The 23,255-nt window shown below is 44.4% G+C and overlaps 1 protein-coding gene across 8 annotated transcripts in view; it reads right to left on the bottom strand.

Annotated features, from left to right (window-relative positions):
• The window catches only part of WDR53 (WD repeat domain 53), a 206,116-nt gene that overhangs the window by 25,742 nt on the left and 157,119 nt on the right, over positions 1-23,255 (bottom strand). Inside the window, exon 1 of one of the 8 annotated variants that reach the window (XM_033958153.1) lies at positions 18,836-19,018. The exons of 6 other annotated variants lie outside the window; for them this stretch is intronic. In XM_033958153.1, the coding sequence (XP_033814044.1) occupies positions 18,836-18,889 (54 nt within the window). In that variant the 5' untranslated portion in view covers positions 18,890-19,018. Of the gene's footprint in view, positions 1-18,835; positions 19,019-23,255 lie in introns of those variants that run through there. One more of the 8 variants, XM_033958154.1, reaches the window with a different exon arrangement.

The following is a 23,255-nucleotide window of genomic DNA, read 5'->3' on the forward strand; positions in this document are numbered from 1 at the left end:
TTTTCTCTTCATTTTGCCTCTTCCCTCCACTGGAGTTCCTTTCTACCCTAACTCTTGTTAACCGTGTCGAGCTTTACAAATGTAGAGATGATGCAGTATACAAACCTAAGGTTTAGATTAGATTAGATTAGAGAGGTAGTTCCACTCCAGCCTCAGTCAGGTCCATGCTTTCCATATGCTCGCTGCCATTCAGAGCTCTCAATCCTGAGCGCCGCTGCCCGTCCTATAGCTGCTCCTTCTCCCTCTATTTCTGCTTCTGCCTCTCTAACAGCTCGGCTCTCTGGGTTAACAGTCTGCAGCCACGCCCCAAACCCTCAGGTGAAAAGGATTTCCTAGGAACTAACTTAGGGCTCCCGCTCCCTCTATAGGTCAAAGAAGGAAAGTCATCCACCTTGTCAGATTGGGGTTTAAATGGGGCTGTTTGTGTAGTGTCTGCTCTTGAACTGTGTACTGCTCTAGGGACAGACCTAGCAGGCATAGGCTGCATACCACATACCCCCCCCTTAAATGACTGCTAGGGGTGGACCTATGTTTCTCCGGATCCTTTTCTCCAACCCGGGATAAGGCATCAGCATAGCTTAACGTTTTCTGTTCTTGTAGCCCTTTTTCCCTAAGGGAGGACCTGGATCAGGAGTATAAAAATCCCCCAACCACTGCAAGTCCTGAGGCTGTGATACCTCAGTTTGCGCTGCTATCCCCAGGAGGTACTCTTCTTCTAAGGAACCCACCCTGGATTCAAAACCTGAGATTAACTCACACATTTCTTTAAGGTCCTTTTTCCCTATTTGTTCTACTTGTAACTGCGTCTTTTCTACTTCTTCCTGAACCTGGCTAACCGCACAAGAAATATCCTTCACTACAGCTGTTTCTCCACATGACATTCAATATGTTCTACTTGTTCTTTTATTCCCTGTGTACTAGCCTTCAGGGCCTGCAAATCCCTTTGACTTTGTCGGAGATTCTCCTCTAGGGTTGTTCTAAGCAACTGGTCTTTCTGCGAAAGGGTCTCTTGCACCCTGTCGCCAAGACTTCCCTCAATCTCCCAGACTACCTGATGTCATTGCTGTTTCTGGTCTTCCTATCCTTGAGCTAGCTCTTGCTGCAGCTTACTAAATTGTTGTTCTATAGCTCTCTCTATAAATGCCAAGGAATCCCGGCTAGACTGAGGTATATACGGGCCTAGAGAAATTATCTTCGCGTCTAAGGGGGCATCCAAGGACCCAAATCCCTTTGATCCTCTGTGAGTAGGCAGCAGCTGCATCCACCTCTCCAACTTTGGATGCCAGATCCGCTCACAGATTAGCTGCGCTTTGCGGTCCCCCTTCCTAACCTGCACTATTTATTAATAGCACGAACACATTACCCCGGAAGTCAGGGTTGATAACTCCTGCACCTACATCCAGGGAATGCTGTAAGGCCAGCCACGATCGGGAGGCCACTCTCAGATACGACCCTGGTGGCGGAGATACCTGTATATCAGTGGGGACAGATTCTCTCCCCCCAGCCTCCACTACCACATTCTCGGCAGCATAAACATCGTACCCTGCCACCTTATTGTAAGCGTGCGTAGGTGCCTGGGCATGTTCAGATTAGGGGGCCCACCAAATCGTGGGTTGCCAGCGAGGATAAGCCCTTCTCCCTTGATGAGGATGAAAACCACTGGACCTATTTCTCCTGAGCCTCCGATTCGAACCCTCTATTGCCATAAGAGCACAACAATGGTCCCCCTGTTCACCCTGGGTTCTGATGGTTTTCCTCTCCTGAATGCCCTCCCTGAGGCCTGCCCAATCGCGCCCTAAAATAAGGGAAGCAGGGGCATTTGGAATAACTGCCACATTCAGGGATTTCACCTCCCCCTTATACCTTATAGGGATTTGATACCAGGGAAAAGTACTTTTACCCCCATGCACACAAACTATGGGGACCCTTCCTGGGATCTTGGTAAAAGAACCACTTCGCCTTACTTGATCCCAGCAGGATCGAGACATAATGGACTGTTCTGCCCTGTGTCAAGCAGAGCCTTAATCTTATGCCCATTTACTTGGATTGGTACCTCATAGGGCTTCTGAGGGACCTTCGACCCCACCCGAGAGGTTGTCAGTGTCAGCTTGACCCTACACTGCTTCTGCATGTGTCCGGGTTTCCCACACCTAAAACAGGATACAGACTTTCTACTGGGTATTCCTGGGTCCTGAACTTTCTTCATGGACTGGGATATGCTATCCTGGGACTTATTATGGGCCATTGCCTTTGTCATCTGTCCCCTATGTGAAAAGGTACCCCTATGTGTGCCCTCTTCAGGCCCTGTGGAAGCGGTAGAATCAATGCCAACTCAATAACTTGGGCTAGAGAGCGATTTCCCTGCCTTTGGATCCAGGCTTTGAGGTTCTTTGGCACCGCTTCCAAAAACTGCTCGAGCAATAGCTCAGCAAGCACTGCCTGAGGATCCGCAAGATAGGGCTGTAGCTATCGCTCAGCTGTGCAGGAGTGCTTTAGGTCTCTCCTTATCCCTCATTTGGGCTTTCCTAAACTCCTAACGGTAGTGCTCCCTCGTAAAGCCTAAATAGTCAAGGATGTGGTTTTTGATGGCTCGGTAATTACTAGCTAACTCAGGGCTGAGAGTCTGATAGGCTGCCAACACTGCCCCAGCGAGGCACAGTATCAGCCTCGTGGCCCATTGTTGTTCTGGCCAACCCGCAGCCACCGCCATTCTCTCGAATGCTAGCAAAAATTCGTCCGGGGCATCTGTAGGTCCCATCTTACACAATTGCATGTTAGTAAGAAAGTTCAGTCCTACCGGAGCTCCTGCCACTGCTGGTAACCCTGTGCTCGGTCCAATAGTAGTCGTTCCTTGCAGGTACTGTGCTAGTGTCCTCGTCTGGTCATCCATAGCTTGCACCAGCTCCTCATGCCGCCGACCGGACTCCAACTGGCTCGCCCGCCAGAGTTCCTGGTTGCTCTGCAACACGGCCTTTAAGTCCGCCGTCTGCTTCTGACGCTCTGAAGCCAAGAGGGTAAACAGCTGCTGGAGATCCATGGCGAACCTGGAAAAGAACAAACAGAGAAAAGAACCCAAGTGCGACCTTTCTTTTCTTTTGGCACACCCCTGCGAGCTAGTCCCAACTCACGCCTCCCAGCCATGCTATCAACCCCAGTATCCTTCACCAGCTGTCCCCAGGGTACTCTTACCCGACAGACTGATGAGGCCTTTGGGATTGATCACTGGCTTGGCACTCTGGAACACTGCTGGGCTCCCTCTGGTTCTGCTTCCTAGTTCTGCTCCCATGTCTTCCGGCAGTCACGATCTCTTGCACAGCTCTCCAGTTGTCCTTACTCCTGCTGAACAGCTCTCAGTCCACTTTCAACAGGTGAAAAGTCACAACAAAAAAACCCACGGTGTCAAGCACTGCTTTAAACGAAACTCCACTTCCTGGTTTGGTGTTCCTTCTCACAGTCTCCAATAGAAGGCAGTAAAAATTAATCCCAAGAATGATACCAACTTTGTCACCGGCAGCCTTAGGGCAATGGGTCCTAGGACACCGGTGGCAAGGGAAAACTCTTGTGAGCCGCTGCGGGCAGCGCAAGGAAAAAAAAAAAGAAATGTTAACAGAAGGGAATACCACCACACCAGGTCAATAATCTTCAGGAAATAACCGGTTTTATTCTTCAAATTAAAAATACTCAAGCCAGCTTGCTTGTTTCCACATTAAGCAGCTTCAAAAGAAAACACAAACTTGTCAGGATGATCAGTTATCAAGAATAGTCCCCAAAATGCTCAAAATATACAGTTAAACAGTCTCTGGGTGAATATTGGTTAGATACAGTCCCAAACACATAAGGTAAATTTTCCCCAAAGCTGTTGCTGGTTCCTCAGCCAATTAATAGCTCCACACATGGAAAGTTTTCAAAGGAAAAACAAAAAGTCTCTTGTGCTGACATCTTCAGCCTGCGCCAGTGCTATGGCACTGGCCCTCCCTGCAGCTGACGTGCTGGCCAGGCAGTGTGCTCTGCGTGGTTATAACTTTGCCAAAATAGGCCCTCAATCCCACCACAGAAAACGCGGAGCGAACCCCACTGCCTGGGACTGGAACAGTCCTTCCCTCACCCAGGGGAAACAGAAAAACTCAAAATTCAAAATAAGTCTCTCACAGTTCCCACCTCCTTCAGGGTTACCAAAAAGAAAACTATGAAGTAGCTTAGATAAGCAAGGTTTCAGCTACTCCCTTAGGCAGTTTCAACTACTTGCCTCTGAAACAGCAAACCTCCATGGGTAGGGCTCCATTCTGTAGCTCAGCATATGGCTCTGGTTCCAGCTCCATGTCCTGAGGATCTTTGTTCTTTGGCATTTTTCTTTGCTCTTACAATGTTTTATTTTTACATAAGTTAGATTTTAGAGGTAAAAAACCTTGTTCACTTCTTTTTTATAATATTTATATAGGATCATGCGAGGTGCACTGCTTACCAAAAGTTCGGGGAATTCAATTGTAAAAAAAAAAATTGCTTACTGAAATTCCTAGTTTCCACAGTCTCCTTCATAGTCCCCTTGAGAATGTATACAGCGATCCCAGCATTTTTCCCATGAGTCCATGCATCTATGGAAGTCATCCTGGATGAGTGACTTGAGGACCTCCTGCGATTCTGCCTGGATCTCTTCACAATCGTGTTAAAACGGTGCCCTTTCAATCATAATTTCATTTTGGGGAATAGGAAAAAAATCACAAGGGGCACGGTCAGGCAAATAGGGAGGGTGCGTAATCACTGCAATATTTCTGGAAGTTCCAAATAGACAGAAACTCAATGGGCCTTTTGTTCATCGGTTAGCAGTCTTGGAACAAATTTTGTCCGACAAAATTTGTTGAACTTTCCTGTATGACTGTCTCACTATCACACAAACATTGTGGATAGCTTGCCTATGATCTACAAGGATAGTCTCACAAACTTTTGCTATGGTTTCCGGTATTGTGCTTGTTGACGATCGTCTTGAACAGTCATTGTCATAGACAGATGTTCATCTGTCCTTGAAGCGTTTGTACCAAAGAAAGGTTTTGCTTTGGCACATGACATTATCTCCAAAGACTTTCTGGAGCATATGATGGGTTTCTGCAGCAGTGTTTTTTTAAAGTTTGAAACAAAATTTGATGCAGATTCTTTGCTCAGTAAAATCCATCATATCGAAATCCGCCAAGTCACTAAAACACAACCTTACAAAATCGCACAGAACAAAACGCGACCACTCAGCTGCACGCCCGTTGGCACACTGATTCACAAAAAAGGAGTGGGGAAGGGACACAGACAAACGACTGTGAGGACAATCAATTTATTAAAACATCATATGTTCATATCATATATATGTCATGTACATAAAATACGGCAGGCATAAAATTAGAGCAATAAAATAAAACCCCAAAAGAAAAGTAGGTACTTGAAAGACACAATAAATTAAACGTGGACGTGCCTGAGAGTATCACATATCAAGTGAGAAACCTGGCTAACAAAGTCATTAATGAAACTATCAGACCACTTAATTAAATTTAAATGGTGAAGGAGCGCCCTCAGTGTGGGATTGTAAACTCTAAAGAGCAGCTCAATGAGCAGCTCTGAAAATAGCTTGTAAGAACATAACATAAGAAATGCCTGCACCGGATCAGACCTGGGGATCAGACCTGGGGATCCGGTGCGGATCTAGTCCGGCGATCCGCACACGCGTAGGCTCAGCCAGGCACACCCTGGCGAATACACTGGTCATTCGTATCCTTCAATGTCTTCTGCAAGAAGATGTGCGTCCAATTTTCCCTTAAATCCTAGAATGGTGGTTTCCTCCACCAGCTCTTTCGGGAGAGAGTTCCAGGCGTTCACCACTTGCTGTGTGAAGCAGAACTTTCTGACGTTTGTCCTGGGCGTGTCCCCTCTCAGCTTCAGGCCATGACCTCTGGTCCGAGACTGGGTTACATTTGCCAATGTGAATAACGCTATTTCTTGTGTTTTCTTTTCTTTCTTGTTTTAATTGTCTGAAGATTTCTAGATTTCTTGGTTCTGAAAATGGTTTGTGTTTTCTTTCCTTTCTTGTTTTAATTATCTGAAGATTTCTAGATGCTTTGTTGAAAAGCAGAACCGGCAATGCCAGCAACACACTATCATTGGGGCATTCACATGTGCAAATTAGTGTAATAATCAATAAGTGTAAATAGTGTTCACATAAAGTGCCAGGACAAATTTATATCTCACATGGTATGTGAAGCCCGTAAATATAGCCAAACCCGAAGACCCAAGGCAACACTGTCAGATAGTAACAAAACGTGTGGCAAAAAGCTCCAGGTACTTAGGTGAGTAAAAGGTTGCAGTAAACAATCGCCGTGTAGAGTCACCAAAGTCCTCAATGTTCACGGACTGAAGTTAACAATCATTCCTGAGTCCACAAAATCCAGCCCAGCAAGGTTTCATGGTCAAAGCCCCTTCGTCAGGAACCGGACCAGAATCTGATGACTTCCTGATAGACTGGAAAGACCAATTTCTCTATGAGAATATATGCCTGGTGTTCCTGGATAACACCTGTTAAGGAAACTGTGCTTTATCCCTAGACAAGCAGGCAGTATATTCTCACATATAAGACTCCTTAGCTATAACAAAAGGGATGGAGGGAGAGTGGGGTTCCAAAAACACATAAAATATGAGTTGCTGCGCAAAATCTAAACCTAAAGTCTGATACAAGAGCGCAGAGTTAAGGGAAGGAACATAATGGAAAAAATGAGTTGAGTAACTCCATGCTCTACTAGAGGTAAAAGGAGGACCCGAGAAAACCTATATGCATGAAGGTTGAAAATAATAAACTACCTCCTAGAGGCAGGTGAATCTAAATATAGGCGATGGAGACGCCAAAAAGATTCAAGAACCAAATAAGAACGGACTACTGGCTAATGCACACATATGAACATCATAGTGAATTACTGTGGAGAAAACAACTAAATTTTTTTTTTTTTGGGGGGGGGGGCAAGGCTGAGAAAGAATTGTGATAAGCCTTGAAAACAGAAAGTCAGTATGGAACAGAAAGAGGAAGCATATTACACAACAAAATGTCAGTAAGCATGAAATCCACACCAAATATTTCGCAAAGTAAGTTAAAATGGATTTGTTTAATATCCTTGTAAAAACAGAGTTGGTAAGTGTGGGTTTTTTGTTTTTTTAAGTTCCTCATGTACTGAACAAGAGAAGTTTAGTGAGGTTAGAGCACTACTAAAATTGGGACCTGAATCCATGAAAACATATCTCAAGAAGGGAAGCAGTTGAACTTTTAAACTACTGTACCCTGTTATTTCTAGTATTCAAAATACTAACTTTCAATGAACCACAATTCATGACAAGAATGATTATTCCTCATTATGCCCCCCGCTCTCTTCGGTCGTCATCATAAGACCTATTAAACGTCCCTTCCTTGAAAATTGTGGGCACAAGAAGAAATGACATGTTTTCTGTTATAGCTCAACAGTGGCGTACCAAGGGGGGGGCGGGGGGGGGGGCGGTGCGCCCCGGGTGCCAGCCCTAAGGGGGTGTTCCCGGCCTTACCGTTCAGTCCCCCGCCACCCCCGAAGGACCGCTCGCCCCACTGACCTTCCTGCACCACCTGTGAAGCAGCCCGCAGCAGGATCGCGAAGTCAGCGTCAGCGATCCCTGCACTGCTTCCTGCGCTGCGATCCCGCCCCTCCTCTGACGTCAGAGGAGGGGCGGGACCGTGGCGCAGGAAGCAGCGCAGGGATCGCTGACGCTGACTTCGTGATCCTGCTGCGGCTGCTTCATAGGTGGTGCGGGGAGGCCAGGGGGGCGAGCGGTCCTTCCGGGTGGGTCGGGGCATCAGGCCTTCAGGGTGGGGCGGGCGGGCAGGCAAGCAGGCTTTCAAGGGGGAGGGGGTGACAGGCAGGCCTTCAAGGGGGGACAGGCCTTCGGGGGGGGGTGCAGGCCTTCAAGGGGGGCAGGCAGGCCTTCAGGGGGGGTGCAGGCCTTCGGGGGGGGGGGGTGTAGGCCTTTGGGGGGGTGCAGGCCTTCAAGGGGGGGAACAGGCCTTCAAGGGGGGAAAGGCAGGCAGGCCTTCAAGGGGGGGACAGGCCTACAAGGGAGGGACAGGCCTTCAAGGGGGGGGGGTGCAGGCCTTCAAGGGGGGACAGGCCTACAAGGAGGGGACAGGCCTACAAGGGGGTGGGACAGGCCTTCAAGGGGTGACAGGCCTTCGGGGGGGGTGCAGACCTTCAAGGGAGTGTAGGCCTTCGGGGGGTGGTGCAGGCCTTCAAGGGGGGGAAAGGCAGGCAGGCAGGCCTTCAAGGGGGGGACAGGCCTACAAGGGGGGGAGAATCTACAAGGGGGTGGGACAGGCCTTCAAGTGGGGGACAGGCCTTCGGGGGGGGGTGCAGACCTTCAAGGGAGTGCAGGCCTTCGAGGGGGGGTGCAGGCCTTCAAGGGGGGACAGGCCTTCAAGGGGGGGAAAGGCAGGCAGGCAGGCCTTCAAGGGGGGACAGGCCTACAAGGGGGGGGGAGAAGCTACAAGGGGGTGGGACAGGCCTTCAAGTGGGGGACAGGCCTTCGGGGGGTGCAGACCTTCAAGGGGGGGACAGGCAGGCAGGCCTTCAAGGGGGGGACAGGCCTACAAGGGTATGGGACAGGCCTTCAAGGGGGGTGCAGGCCTTCAAGGGGGGACAGGCAGACCTTTAAGGGGGGACAGGCCTTTGGGGGGGACCATGATTTAGAAGTACACGGAGGGAAGGGGGTGTTCAAAGAGACGTGCATATGCCAAACTTTGGGGGGGGGAAGAAATAATGGGTCTGAAAATAGAGGAGAGGGAGAGAGATGATGGACCATGGGATTTAGGGAGGGAAGGAACAGAAAGGGAGAGAAATTGGACACAAGGGATGGTGTGAAGGAGGGATAGAGATACTGGATAGGAGGATAATTAGGAAAAGAAAGGGAGAGATGGTGGACTCTGGGATGGTGGGGAAGGAGGGAGAGATGCCGGATGAAAGGGTATTTAAGAAAAGGTGGATCTGTGGAGGGAGATGAAAAAAAGGAAAGATACCAGACTTCCTGGGAAGGGAAGGGAAATGGAAAGGGAGGACAGAGTTGGCAGATGGATGGTTAGCATGCAGAAAGAAGGAGACCCTGGCAAGCAAGTTATCAGAAGAAAACCAGAGCCTTGGACCAACAAGATTTGAAACATAACCAGACAACAAAAGGTAGAAAAATTAATTTTATTTTCTGTTTTGTGATTATAATATGTCAGATTTGAAATGTGTATCCTGCCAGAGCTGGTGTTGGACTGCAAATGTGAGCTAGGATTTAACAGAGAGAGGAAAAGTCCTTTTTGTTTCTTTATTTTATTTACACCACAGCGCCAGTGTGGTTAGGAGAAGCCAAAGGGGGTGAAAAAGCTATAAAACCCACCAGGAGTTTTGAAAAAAATCACCCAACTGGGCAGGAAAATCGAATTGAAAAACCAATTCAATAGGGCTGAATCGAATCAAAATTTTTTTTCCTGTATCTGGCAGCATTAGTTTGCGCTACTGTCTTAGACTTTAGGACCTGGGATTGGGGAGAGATGGCATCCTCAGTACTTTATAATGCAAGTGAAACGAGGATTTGGTCAGACTTTTGAAGGGTCTGCAGAAAAAAAATATTGTATAGGCCGGGGACATGAGACAGCAGGAAATGGGAACTTTTCTTCCTTCTATTTTTGTGAATGGAAAGGCTGAGGATGTCAGAGAGTTCAGTTAAAATATGTGCTTTATAAGAAAATATAATAATGTGTTTTATAAAGTTTATAGCATAGCTGGCCTACCCAGTGAGGTGTTCCTAGTGGTGGTGGTGGCAGCGTGTCAATGTGTTAAGAGGAAGAGGTGGTCTGGGAAATTCTGCTGAGCAAACTCCGGGCCCATTTCCACCCCCCAGTTAGTCCACTCCACTCAACTGGTTCACACACTGATTGGGTCTTTGGGTGTTGTTTTGGGATTTCTTCCAGTGGTTTATCTCCTTCTGGTCCAAGGAAGGAAACTTTGTTATCCTTAGCATTGACCTACAGAATATGTTTGTAACAGCGTTGCTTGTGTGGCATTAGGCTATGTAGTGATCGAAAGAAAAAAACAGACCTTTGCACATTTTTGCACTATATGGTGGGTGTATGAGGAGATTCACATTTCCTGCACAGCTAAGTCCATGTGAAGTTACCTTGTGCTGTATTTGACATCTAGCAAGGTCTCTGTTTGAAAGGAAAGATCTAAACTTAAAAATGAAGTGGCCAGAAGTTATGGTAAAAGCAGATAGTGTAGCTGGTTTTAAGAAAGATTTGGACAAATTCCTGGAGGAAAAGTCCATAATCTGTTATTAAGACATGGGGGAAGTGTCTGCTTGCCCTGGGTCGGTAGCATGGAATGTTGCTACTCTTTAGGTATTAGTGACCTGGATTGGCTACCATGAGAATGGCCTACTAGGCATGATGGACCATTGGTCTGACCCAGTTAGGCTATTCTTATGTTATGTTCTCATCTGTAGGAGCCTTTGTTTTCACTTCTTATTTTAATGTATTTTTTTTCTGGGAACTTATCAGTGTTTTTTTATAATGGGAACAAAAATGGAAGAGAATTAATGTGTGTGGGATGAGGGGGTAACTAATTTCTTCAGCTAAATAATTCAATCCACTTCAAACAGACATAGGAGAACTCACACACCATTCACACACCCTCCAACCAAAAACGTCAAAAGAAAAAAACTGTTCGACAACCTCCTAGCCATTTGAGCTGCAACACTCGACCCCCAACTCTACAACCAATTGACATCGACCATAGACTGCAAAACCTTCAAAAAGAAATAAAAACCCTTCTATTCAAAAAACACATAAAACCGAACTAACACAATCAGAACTGTCCCAAGTATCACCTGCAACTACTCCATATGTACTTCTGATGTCATGACAATTCAGACATAATTTATGTTATGTTATGTTTGGAATATAAGAAAATTTTCACTGCCTGTTTCTATTCTGACCATTTATTCTGTTTCATGGTCATTACAAAAAATATTTTTTTACATAGGGGTGGGGGTGTCAAAAAATGATGGGCCCCGGGTGCCACATACCCTAGGTACGCCACTGTAGCTCAACAATTGTGGAATTCATTGCCACGCTATATTAGAAAAGAAAAAGATTTTATTTCTTTTAAAAAACTTCTAAAAACTTTTTTATTTAATGATGCTTTTAACAATTAAATTCTGAGACACGTTAACTTACTCTAGAATTCAATATGTATCCCTTCCCCTCGTTCTTTCCTTTTTTATGTTTTTTTCATACCTGAGAGAATTGTAACTTTTCCCCTTCTACCCTCTTACATCATGTCTGTCCCTAATCCATTTGTAAGATGAAATTTGTTAAGTGTTATAATTATATCAGTTTTTTTACTTTTGTTTAAAAAGCTGTTTGTCCGCTAAACTGTTGTTTTTATAATGCTGTTCATCACTTAGAAAGTTTGTATAGGCGATTCATCAAATGGTAATAAAACTTGAAACTTATCAGAAAACTGAGAGGGAGCAGTCACTGTAAAAATATTCAATCTCATTGTATTAATAAGCTTGAGTAATGGAACCGAGAGCAGAGTTTGAGTCATGGAGCGAAGAGTTCTAGAGAACAAAAGAACATAAGCAATGCCTCTGCTGGGTCAGACCTGAGGTCCATCGTGCCCAGCAGTCCGCTCACGCGGCGGCCGGTGCAGTAATCCTCTTTCTATACCCCTCTATCCCCTTTTCCAGCAGGAAATTGTCCAATCCTTTCTTGAACCCCAGTACTGTACTCTGCCCTATTACGCCCTCTGGAAGCGCATTCCAGGTGTCCACCACACGTTGGGTAAAGAAAAACTTCCTAGCATTCGTTTTGAATTTGTCCCCTTTCAACTTTTCCGAATGCCCTCTTATTCTTTTATTTTTTGAAAGTTTGAAGAATCTGTCCCTCTCTACTCTCTCTATGCCCTTCATGATCTTGTAAGTAATGTAATGTAATGTAATGTAATGTAATGTAATTTATTTCTTATATACCGCTACATCCGTTAGGTTCTAAGCGGTTTACAGAAAATATACATTAAGATTAGAAATAAGAAAGGTACTTGAAAAATTCCCTTACTGTCCCGAAGGCTCACAATCTAACTAAAGTACCTGGAGAGTAATAGAGAAGTGAAAAGTAGAGTTAGAGGAAAAATAAAAATAAAATAAACATTTTAATAAGACAGCATTGATCTAAATACTTTGGAAGGTAGAAGAGAGGAGAGAAAGGAATAGAAGCAGAAGGGGGAGCCGTTGAACAGTAGAATTCTGGAGAAATTTAAATGATAGAAATAGAACAAAACAAAGACAAAAGTCTCTATCATATCCCCTCTAAGTCTCCTCTTCTCCAGGGAAAAGAGTCCCAGTTTTCCCAATCTCTCTAAACCTTTTATCAGACGTGTCGCTCTCCTCTGAACCCTCTCGAGTATCGCCATAACCTTCTTAAGGTACGGCAACCAATATTGGACGCAGTATTCCAGATGCGGACGCATCATCGCCTGATACAACGGCAGGATAACTTCTCTCGTTCTAGTTGTAATACCCTTCTTGATTATACCTAGCATTCTATTCGCTCTCTTAGCGGCCGCTGCGCACTGTGCCGTCGGCTTCATTGTCGTGTCCACCATTACCCCCAAATCCCTTTCTTGGGTACTTTCATTCAATAACATCCCTCCCATCGTATAGTTGTACCTCGGGTTTCTGTTTCCCACATGTAATACTTTAGAGGAGTTAGGGGGAATAAGGAGTCTGTCTATAAATTTGGGTTGATTATTTTGACAAGTTTTAAATGTTAACAGCAAGATTTTGTAGCTAATTCTGTGTTCCACAGCACATGAAAAACACAACTTTATGTTTCTTGCTAAAAAGCTACCCTTTTTTTCTGACCAAACAGTGCTCCAAATCAACTCATTCTTGAAAGCAAAGAAAGCACATGAAAAAATATGTAGATTGCATGCATAAATTCATTTGCAAAAGCTTAAAAACAGAAAAAAACAGATACAGACCTTAGCATGGCTTCTACTTCATTGCAAATGGAGGTGTGCAGCTGCATAATGCTGACCTCATTGTGAGATCAAGGTGCACCTGGAAGGTAGAATGCCACAATTAAAATATGTGCAGGGATTTGAACCTATGATCTCTGGAAGATGGGAACAAGGCTTTTACTTATTGAGCCACAGCAGCTTCCTTTCAGTCATGGGAGTTCCTACCATGAGAGCTTAGTGATCCTAGCCATGAGAAGGTGAAAATACCTGAGATCATAGCTTAGCAGATCCCTAAGCTATCATATCAGATGTGAGGAAGAAAGACATTAATGGAAGCTGCTCTGGCTCAATGGGTAAAAGCCCTGTTCCCATCTTCCAGAGGTCATAGGTTCAAATCCCAGCACATATTTTAATTGTGGCATTCTACCTTCCAGGTGCACCTTGATGATCTCACAATGAGGTCAGCATTGTACATTTGCAATGAAGTAGAAGCCATGCTAAGGTCTGTGTCTGTGTTTTCATAAGACCATAAGAATTGCAGCTGCTGGGTCAGACCAGTGGTCCATCGCGCCCAGCAGTCCGCTCACGCGGCAGCCCCCAGGTCAAAGACCAGTGCCCTAACTGAGACCAGCCCTACCTGCGTTTGCTCTTGTTCAGCAGGAACTTGTCTAACCTTGTCTTGAATCCCTGGAGCATTCCAGTTCTCTACCACTCTCTGGGTGAAGAACTTACTTATGTTTGTACGGAATCTATCCCCTTTTAACTTTAGAGAATGCCCTCTCGTTCTCTCTACCTTGGAGAGGGTGAACAACCTGTCTTTATCTACTAAGTCTATTCCCTTCATTATCTTACATGTTTTGATCATGTCCCCTCTCAGTCTCTTTTCAAGGGAAAATAGGCCCAGCTTCTCTAATCTCTCACTGTACGGCAACTCCTCCAACCCCTTAACCATTTTAGTCGCTCTTCTCTGGACCCTTTTGAGTAGTATTGTGTCATAGTAACATAGTAACATAGTAAATGACAGCAGATAAAGACTGGAACGGTCCATCCAGTCTGCCAAATAGTTACATGCATTATAAATTTATGATTAAATTAAATTGCCTTTTTTATATTAATGGGCATAGAAATCTGCCCAGCACTGTTCTTAGGTTCCAACTACAAGAGTTGCTGTCGAAGCTCAGTCCAGCTTATCCAAACACAGTAACATAGTAGATGACGGCAGATAAATTCCTGAATGGTCCATCCAGTCTGCCCAACCAGATTCAATTTTAATTTTTTAATTTTTTCTTCTTAGCTATTTCTGGGCAAGAATCCAAAGCTCTACCTGGTACTGTGCTTGGGTTCCAACTGCCGAAATCTCCATTATAACCAACTCCAGCCCATCTAAACCCTCCCAGCCACTGAAGCACTCTCCAGCTCATCCTCCCCCAAATGGCCATATACAGACACAGACCGTGCAAGTCTGCCCAGTACTGGCTTTAGTTCAATATTTAAAATTATTTTCTGATTCTAGATCCTCTGTGTTCATCCCAAGCTTCTTTGAACTCAGTCACCGTTTTCCTCTCCACCACCTCTCTCGGGAGCGCATTCCAGGTATCCACCACCCTCTTCGTAAAATAGAATTTCCTAACATTGCTCTTGAATCTACCACCCCTCAATCTAAAATTATGTCCTCTGGTTTTACCATTTTCCTATCTCTGGAAAAGATTTTGTTCTATGTTAATACCCTTTAAGTATTTGAAAGTTTGAATCATATCTCCCCTGTCCTGCCTTTCCTCTAGGGCAGTGATTCCCAACCCTGTCCTGGAGGAACACCAGGCCAATCGGGTTTTCAGGCTAGCCCTAATGAATATGCATGAGAGAGATTTGCATATGATGGAAGTGATAGGCATGCAAATTTGCTTCATGCATATTCATTAGGGCTAGCCTGAAAACCCAATTGGCCTGGTGTTCCTCCAGGACATGGTTGGGAACCACTGCTCTAGGGTATACATATTCAGGGCTTCAAGTCTTTCCTCATACGTCTTCTGGCGCAAACCTCCTATCATTTTTGTCACCCTCCTCTGGACCGCTTCAGTCTTCTTACGTCCTTCACCAGATACGGTCTCCAAAACTGAACACAATACTCCAAGTGGGGCCTCACCAATAACCTGTACAGGGGCATCAACACCTTCTTCCATCTACTAGCTATGTCTCTCTTTATACAGCCCAGCATCCTTCTGGCAGCAGCCACCGCCTTGTCACTGTTTTTTCACCTTTAGATCTTCAGACACTATCACCCAAAGGTCCCTCTCCCCGTCCATGCATATCAGCTTCTCTCCTCCCAGCATATACGGTTCCTTCCTATTATTAATCCCCAAATGCATTACACTGCATTTCTTTGCATTGAATTTTAGTTGCCAGGCATTAAACCATTCCTCTAACTTTTGCAGATCCTTTTTCATATTTTCCACTCCCTCTTCGGTGCCTACTCTGTTACAAATCTTGGTATCATCTGCAAAAAGGCACACTTTTCCTTCTAACCCTTCAGCAATGTCACTCACAAACATATTGAACAGGATCGGCCCCAGCACCGAACCCTGAGGGACTCCACTACTCACCTTTCCTTCCTCCGAGCGACTTCCATTAACTACTACCCTCTGGCATCTGTCCGACAAACAGTTTCTAACCCAGTTCACCACTTTGGGTCCTAACTTCAGCCCTTCAAGTTTGTTCAACAGCCTCCTATGAGGAACCGTAACAAAGGCTTTGCTGAAATCTAAGAAAATTACATTTAGTATATGTCCTCAATCCAGCTCTCTGGTCACCCAATCAAAAAATTCAATCAGGTTCGTTTGGCACGATTTACCTTTTGTAAAGCCATGTTGCCTCAGATCCTGTAACCCATTAGATTCAAGGAAGTACACTATCTTTTCTTTCAGCAATACTTCCATTATTTTTCCAACAACTGAAGTGGGGCTCACCGGCCTGTAGTTTCCCGCTTCATTCCTGTGACCACTTTTGTGAATAGGGACCACATCCGCTTTCCTCCAATCCCCGGGAACCACTCCTGTTTCCAGAGATTTGTTGAATAAGTCTTTCATAGGACCAGCCAGAACCTCTCTGAGCTCCCTCAGTATCCTGGGATGGATCCCGTCTGGTCCCATTGCTTTGTCTGCCTTCAGTTTTTCAAGTTGCTAATAAACACTCTCCTTCGTAAACGGCGCAGAATCTACTCCATTTTCTCGTGTAACTTTGCCAGACAATCTTGGTCCTTCTCCAGGATTTTCTTCTGTGAACACAGAACAGAAGTATTTGTTTAGCACATTTGCTTTTTCCTCATCACTCTGCACATATCGGTTCCCAGCATCTTTTAGTTTAGCAATTCCATTTTTCATCTTCTTCGTTTTACTAATATATCTGAAAAAATTTTTGTCTCCCTTTTTTACATTTTTAGCCATTTGTTCTTCCGCCTGTGCTTTTGCCAGACGTATCTCTCTCTTGGCTTCTTTCAGATTCACCCTGTAGTCCTTTCTGCACTCCTCTTCTTGGGTTTTTTAATATTTCACGAATGCCAACTCTTTTGCCTTTATTTTCTCCGCCACTAGTTTGAAGAACCATATCGGCTTCCTTTTTCTTTTGTTTTTATTGATTTTCTTCACATAAAGGTCCGTAGCCATTTTTATCGCTCCTTTCAGCTTAGACCACTGTCTTTCCACTTCTCTTATGTCCTCCCATCCTAACAGCTCTTTCTTCAGGTACTCTCCCATTTCATTAAAGTTCGTACGTTTGAAATCTAGGACTTTAAGTATTGTGAAGCCGCTCTCCACTTTAACTGTTATATCAAACCAAACTGTTTGATGATCGCTACTTCCCAGGTGAGCACTCACTCGAACATTAGAGATACTCTCCCCAATTGTGAGGACCAGATCCAATATCGCTTTTTCCCTCGTGGGATCCGTCACCATTTGTCTGAGCAGAGCCTCTTGAAAGGGATCCACAATCTCCCTACTTCTTTCCGATTCTGCAGACGGAACATTCCAGTCCGCATCCGGCACGTTGAAATCTCCCAACAGCAGCACCTCCTCTTTCCTTCCAAACTTTTGGATATCCACAATCTGATCCTTATCAATTTGCTGCAATTGAGTCGGAGGTCTGTAGACTACACCCACGTAGATAGAAGTTCCATCTTCTCGTTTCAGAGCGATCCATATCACTTCTTCCTCTCCCCAGGTCCCTTGCATTTCGGTCGCTTGGATATTGATCTTCCACCTTTTTGACCATCTCTGTCCTTCCTAAAAAGATTATATCCCAGTATGTTTGCATCCCATCCATGTGATTCACTGAACCATGTCTCTGTGATAGCGACAATATCTAGATCTGCCTCTAACATCAGGGCTTGTAGATCATGAACTTTGTTGCTTAGACTGCGAGCATTTGTGGTCATCGCTTTCCAGCTATTTTTCAGCGGTAATCTCCTTTTTCGTATAGATTTTTTGTTTCGTTTCACTTTCCGTTGCAATGCTAAGAAGTGAGTTTCTGATATTGTTTACATTGCAATCTTTACTACCACACATCTTTTCTTTTGCTGGGGGTGGTCTCTATAATTGTCCTTTGTACATACACCACCCCCACCTTCTAGTTTAAATGCCTAGAAACATACTGTCTAAATTTCTCCGCAAGGTTTCTTTTCCTTTTTCAAGATTTCTTTCAAGGTGTCCTTCTTCAAGTACAGCGACCAGTGCTGGACGCAGTATTGCAGGTGAGGGCATATCATGGCCCGGTACAGTGGCAGGATAACCTTCTCCGATCTGTTCATGATCCCCTTCTTAATCATTCCTAGCATTCTGTTCGCTCTTTTCGCCGCTGCCGCACATTGCGCAGATGGCTTCATTGACTTGTCGACCAGTATTCCCAATTCTCTTTCCTGGGGGATCTCTCAAAGTACCGCCCCAGACATCTTGTATTCGTGTATGAGATTTTTGTTACCGACATACATTACCTTACACTTATCCACGTTGAACTTCATTTGCCATGTCGCTGCTGTCACCCAGTCGGCTCCGCGAGGGCACTGCGGCGTTCACCGACGGGTGGCAGCACAACCCTGACGTGGTTCCCAATGAGGTAAAACCCTACATAGTAGTTCAGTTCACTGGTGTGTTCACTAAATCAACAGTAGATACACTGCATATGGACAACAGTTTTAATTTAAAAAAAACAAAGCAGACTTTCTGTCTCAGCACAAAAAATATCAAAAGACAATACTTCTGCCCAGGTTCTTAGAAGCTCACCCAGGTAAGTATTATAAAGTTCTTAGTTCATTATATTACAAGGATTCCTGGACTTTAACTTCACTCAGTCCCAGTCTTCACTAGGTCCTTAGGTATGAAGCAATCCAAACAAAACTCCAGTACTATACAGCACTCCGGTCCTGGTGTTGCAGGAACAGGATTGCCGGGTTCACTCTCACAAAAAAGCTTTTCACAAGCACCCACAAAATAACCCAGCCCGAGGTCTTCAGTGAACCCAACCCCCAATCCTGTAAGTTCTCAGTGTTGTTCCAGTGCTAACACCCGCCACAAACCAGCTTCTAACAAAGCTCTCTCCCAGCTGGTGTGGAGTAGCTTAATTAGTGCAAAGCACCAAGACTGTACTGCTTCCAGCCCAGCTGCTGTGCACCAAAAGACAAAACAGTTTCCAAACACATTCTTTGCCAGGTCCTGGTAATTCAACATAGTCCAAACAAACTCTTTAAGGCAACTTCCCAAAAACAAAAGAATAATTAATGAGCAGGAAACTGCCACACTCACATCCATGGGTTCCAGGGATTCCACTTCAGGTATTGACAACTCTGTTATTTCCATTTGCTCCTCTGGAACTCTTGCTCTGCTGGGCTCTGTGTTACAGGACTTTCCCAGTCCATGGGTTCTGGCTTGGGTGCCTGCCTTTGCCTGGCCAGGAGGATTCTCTCTGCCAGCCCTTCCTGAGCTGTCCCTCTCAGACTCTTGGAGAGCTGCCTTAAGGGGGAAGAGCCACTCCCAGTCCTACCTGGCTGAGGTACTGCTTTGGAGGCACTTTGGCTCCCTCTCAGTTCAGTGTTAATATTACACTCTGGGAGCTGGTTATATTTTCTCAGAGAGCTAGTTTTCCTGACAGGCTTTGGCTCGGGCAAGGGATCAAGGTTTGCATCACATTCATTTGCCTCAGGATAGGCAGCCCTGTCTTGATTCCTGGTTAGGGAAGTCGGCTTAACCCCTATCCTACGCTTGACAGGGTCATCCTTAGGGATGAGAATGTCACACTGCCCATTTCTCGAGCGTGGTTATGTCGCGTTGCAGATCTTCACAATACCCCTGCGTCTTCACTACTCTGAATAACTTTGTTTCGTCTGCAAATTTAATCACCTCACTCATCGTACCCATTTCCAGATTGTTTATGAATATGTTGAAGATCACGGGTCCAAGCATCGAGCCTTGCGGCACCCCACTGGTGACGTTTTTCCAGTTTGAGTATTGTCCATTTACTCCCACTTTCTGTTTCCTATCCCCTAGCCAGTTTTTAATCCACGTGAGTATTTCACCATCTATTCCATGGCTCTCAATTTTCCGAAGTAGTCGTACATGCAGAACCTTGTCGAACCCCTTCTGAATTCCAGATATACAATGTCGACGGGTTACCCTTGTCTATCTGCCTATTTACTCCCTCAAAGAAGTGCAGCAAGTTTGTCAAGCAAGATCGTCCTTTGCTGTTTTTAAGCTTTTGCAAATGAAGTTATGTATGTAATCTACATATTTTTTTCATGCGCTTTCTTTGCTTTCAAGAATGAACCGATCGGAGCACTGTTTATAGTCAGAAAAAAAGAGTAGCTTTTTATAAAAAACATAAAGCTGTGCTTTTCATGTGCTGTGCTTCAGTTAATGGATCTTTCCCTCTAATTAGCAAATAGCACTGCTGTTTGTCCAGAAAAATAGAAGGTATTCCATGCAATATATCTGTTTTGATGTGCCCTGTTTATGTTGTACCTTATTAAATTACATTACATTAGTGATTTCTATTCTGCCAATACCTTGCGGTTCAAGGCGGATTACATAAGAATTGTCATGATATTAAGAAATAGTTTGAACATTTTCTAATTTGCTAAGGAGTATATAGTATTACAGGTGAAGCTTGGGACAGATCTGGTTGTGTTATATTGGTTTTATGTATTTTTTGAAGAGTAAGTTTTTTGTTTCTTTTTTAAAGGTTTTGTAGTTTGTAGTCGAAATCAGCAGATTGGTGAGTTGTCTGTCTAGTTTCGCTGCTCTGGTGGCCAGTAGGATGTCATACAGTTTTCTTCATTTGACATTTTTGGTTGGCGGGTGTGTGAATAGTGTGTGGGTTCTCCTGTGTCTGGTTGAGGTGGATTGAATTAGTCGGTTGTTCCAGTAGGTTGGGCTGTCTCCATTTAAAGCTTTAAATAGTAGGCAGTGGAATTTGAAGTGTACTCTGGCTTGTATTGGGAACCAGTGTGAGTCGTGGTATGCCTCTGTGATGTGGTCATATTTTTTCAGCGAACAGATGAGTCTTAGGGCTGTGTTTTGTATTGTTTGTAGTTGTTTTAGCATGGTCGCTGGGCAGGGGAGATATAGTATGTTGCAGTAGTCTATTAGGCCTAGGATTCGAGATTGTACCAAGAGTTGGAATTGTTTTCTGTCAAAGAATTTTCAAACTTGTCTTAGGTTTCTCATAGTTGCTAATGATATTTTTATTATTTTGTTGATTTGTGGTTGCATGGTACAACCTCTGTCAATCAGCACTCCAAGGAGTTTTAGCGTGGGTTGTATGGGGTATAAGATTGAGTTTATTACTAGGTTTGTTAAGGTTGGGGTTTTGCTGTTTTCTAGAAGGATGAAGTTTTTTTGTCAGGGTTAAGTTTTAGTTTGTGTTCTGTCATCCATGTTGCTGTTTCAAGTGTTCTGTGTATTGTGCCTATCATGGAGGGCATTGGTTGGTCGAAGGGGAGAATGGTGATGTCATCTGCATAACGGTTAAGCCTTGTTTGTCTAGGCTGAGGGAAGCAATGTAAAGGTTGAAGAGTGTGGGAGACAGAGGTGATCCTTGGGGTACTCCGCAGAGGTTGGATCATGGTTCTGATTTTTCTGTTTGTTTTAACTCTGTAAGTTCTGGATTGTAGGAATCCTTTAAACCATGATAGTACCTTGCCTGTGATTCCTACTGAGTCTAGTGTTTGTAAAAGGATGTCATGGTCTACCAGGTCAAAGGCTGCGGAGAGGTCTAGTTGTATGATCAGCATTTTCTTGCCTGTGCTGAGGTGTTGTCTAGTGGTGCTCATGAGTGTTCCTAGTAGGGCCTCAGTGCTGTAGTTGGTTCTGAAACCAGACTGCGTGGGGTGGAGTAAGTTGTGGTTTTCTAGGTATAAGATTAGGGCTTTAGCTACGAGGCCTTCCATTAGCTTGACGTAAAGTGGAATTGAAGCTATGGGTTTTGTAGTTGGATGGTTAGTCCGTTGCTCCTTTGGGATCTTTTAGGATCGGAGTTATGATGATTTTGATGAGGTCTTGTGGGAAAAGGCCATCTGTGAGTAAAGTTTGTATCCATTGTAGGAGCAGGGTGTGAAATAGTGTACTGGAGGTTTTGGTTAAGTGGTTAAGGTCACAGGCTGCGTGGCTGTATTTATTATAAAGTTTGTTGAGGACTGACCATTGTATAGGTGAGAAGTGGGACCAGGTTCTGTGTGCTGCAACTGATTCTTTCTCTGTGGGGGGGAGTTGCGATTTCTTCTAGGTGCGTAAGTGTTCCATTGAACATGGCTCTGATAGTTGCGATCTTGTTTTTGAAGAATGTGGCTAAGAGTGTGACTGAGGGAGGGGGATTTGTTATTGGTCAGGTAGGATGTGGTGTCTGTGAGTTCTTTTAGTAATTGGAATAACTTTTTTGTGTCTTGGGATTCTTCTATTTGCTTTGAGTAGTATGTCTTTCTTTTTTCTTTCAGTTTTTGTTTGTATTTTTGATTCAGTATTCTCCATGCTATTTTTGTGGAATCTTGGCTACTTTTTCTCCATTTTCTTTCTAGTTGTCTGCATTGCCTTTTGAGTAGGAGTAGTTCGTTGTTGAACCATTTGTCTGATTTTCTATGGATTCTGGTTTTGGATTGTTCTGGTGCTAGCTTATCTAGGGTTGCTGTACTTAGATGGCTCCATTGTGAGATGAAGTCTTTGGGATTGTAGTCTTGGATTATGGTGTCTGTTTTTGTCCAGAATTTGGTGGGGTTGATGTATTTATGTGAGTTGTAAGTTATTTTTTGAGTAATTGGTTTGCTTTTGTTTTTGTAATAAAAACCCAAAGAGCTATTTAGCTGATTGCATTAAGGATGTCCAAACTGTGCCTAAGTTCCGTCCATAGAACTCAGGTCTATCTGAAGCCTAAACTATGCAGAAAAGTAGACCTGGTTTTCATTCGCCTACAACGTAGGCATGAGATGGATGCCCTAGGTCGCTCAGCATTATGCAAATGAATCAAAGGATGCCCATATTGAAGCCTCGCCCATTCCACGCCCATTCGAAGCTCACACCTATTCCGTTAGGCGTGAATTTTCCCAATTGGCGTCCATAAAATTGTGGAGGCGCCTACAAAGTGATGCCAACATCCTTTGGATGTCCATGTGCCAATTATCGCACGTTAAGACCCTTAAATGGCTCATTAACCACCTAGTTAGGACGCATAAGTCCCGCTCAGCATTAAGCGCCCTTTATAGAATCAGGGCCTAAATGTGCAACCAGAAGGAGAAAACCCCAGTGTTGCACAGATAAGTACGTAATGGAGAAAAATGAAATGTGGAAAGCTAGAAGTGCTGGAGCAGAAGTGTAATACCAGGACTCCAGCAACAAACAAATATAGACTCAGAACAAGGTCTTGTGAATTGTAATAATAGAAACCAGAAAAAACGTGCGAGAACATTGTCTACACCCAAACACATTGAAGAAACTATGAGTAGGATGAAATGCACACCACGATAGTTCATATAGAAATATAGAAGCATGAAGGCAGAGAAAGGTCAAACGGTTCATCCATTCTGCCTTTCCACAACAACCCCAAACTCTTTTTCTCAAGTTAAAAGCAAGAAATTCAACCTGCTAGACCATTATAAAATGGTTGTAGTGAGATAACACACAAGGTTATCAACTGAGAAATTATTAAAAAAAAAAAAAAATTAATGACCTCCAGGGCATC

This window comes from Geotrypetes seraphini, chromosome 9 (assembly GCF_902459505.1).
Source record: "Geotrypetes seraphini chromosome 9, aGeoSer1.1, whole genome shotgun sequence".
In the NCBI taxonomy this organism is placed as follows: Eukaryota; Metazoa; Chordata; class Amphibia; order Gymnophiona; family Dermophiidae; genus Geotrypetes; species Geotrypetes seraphini.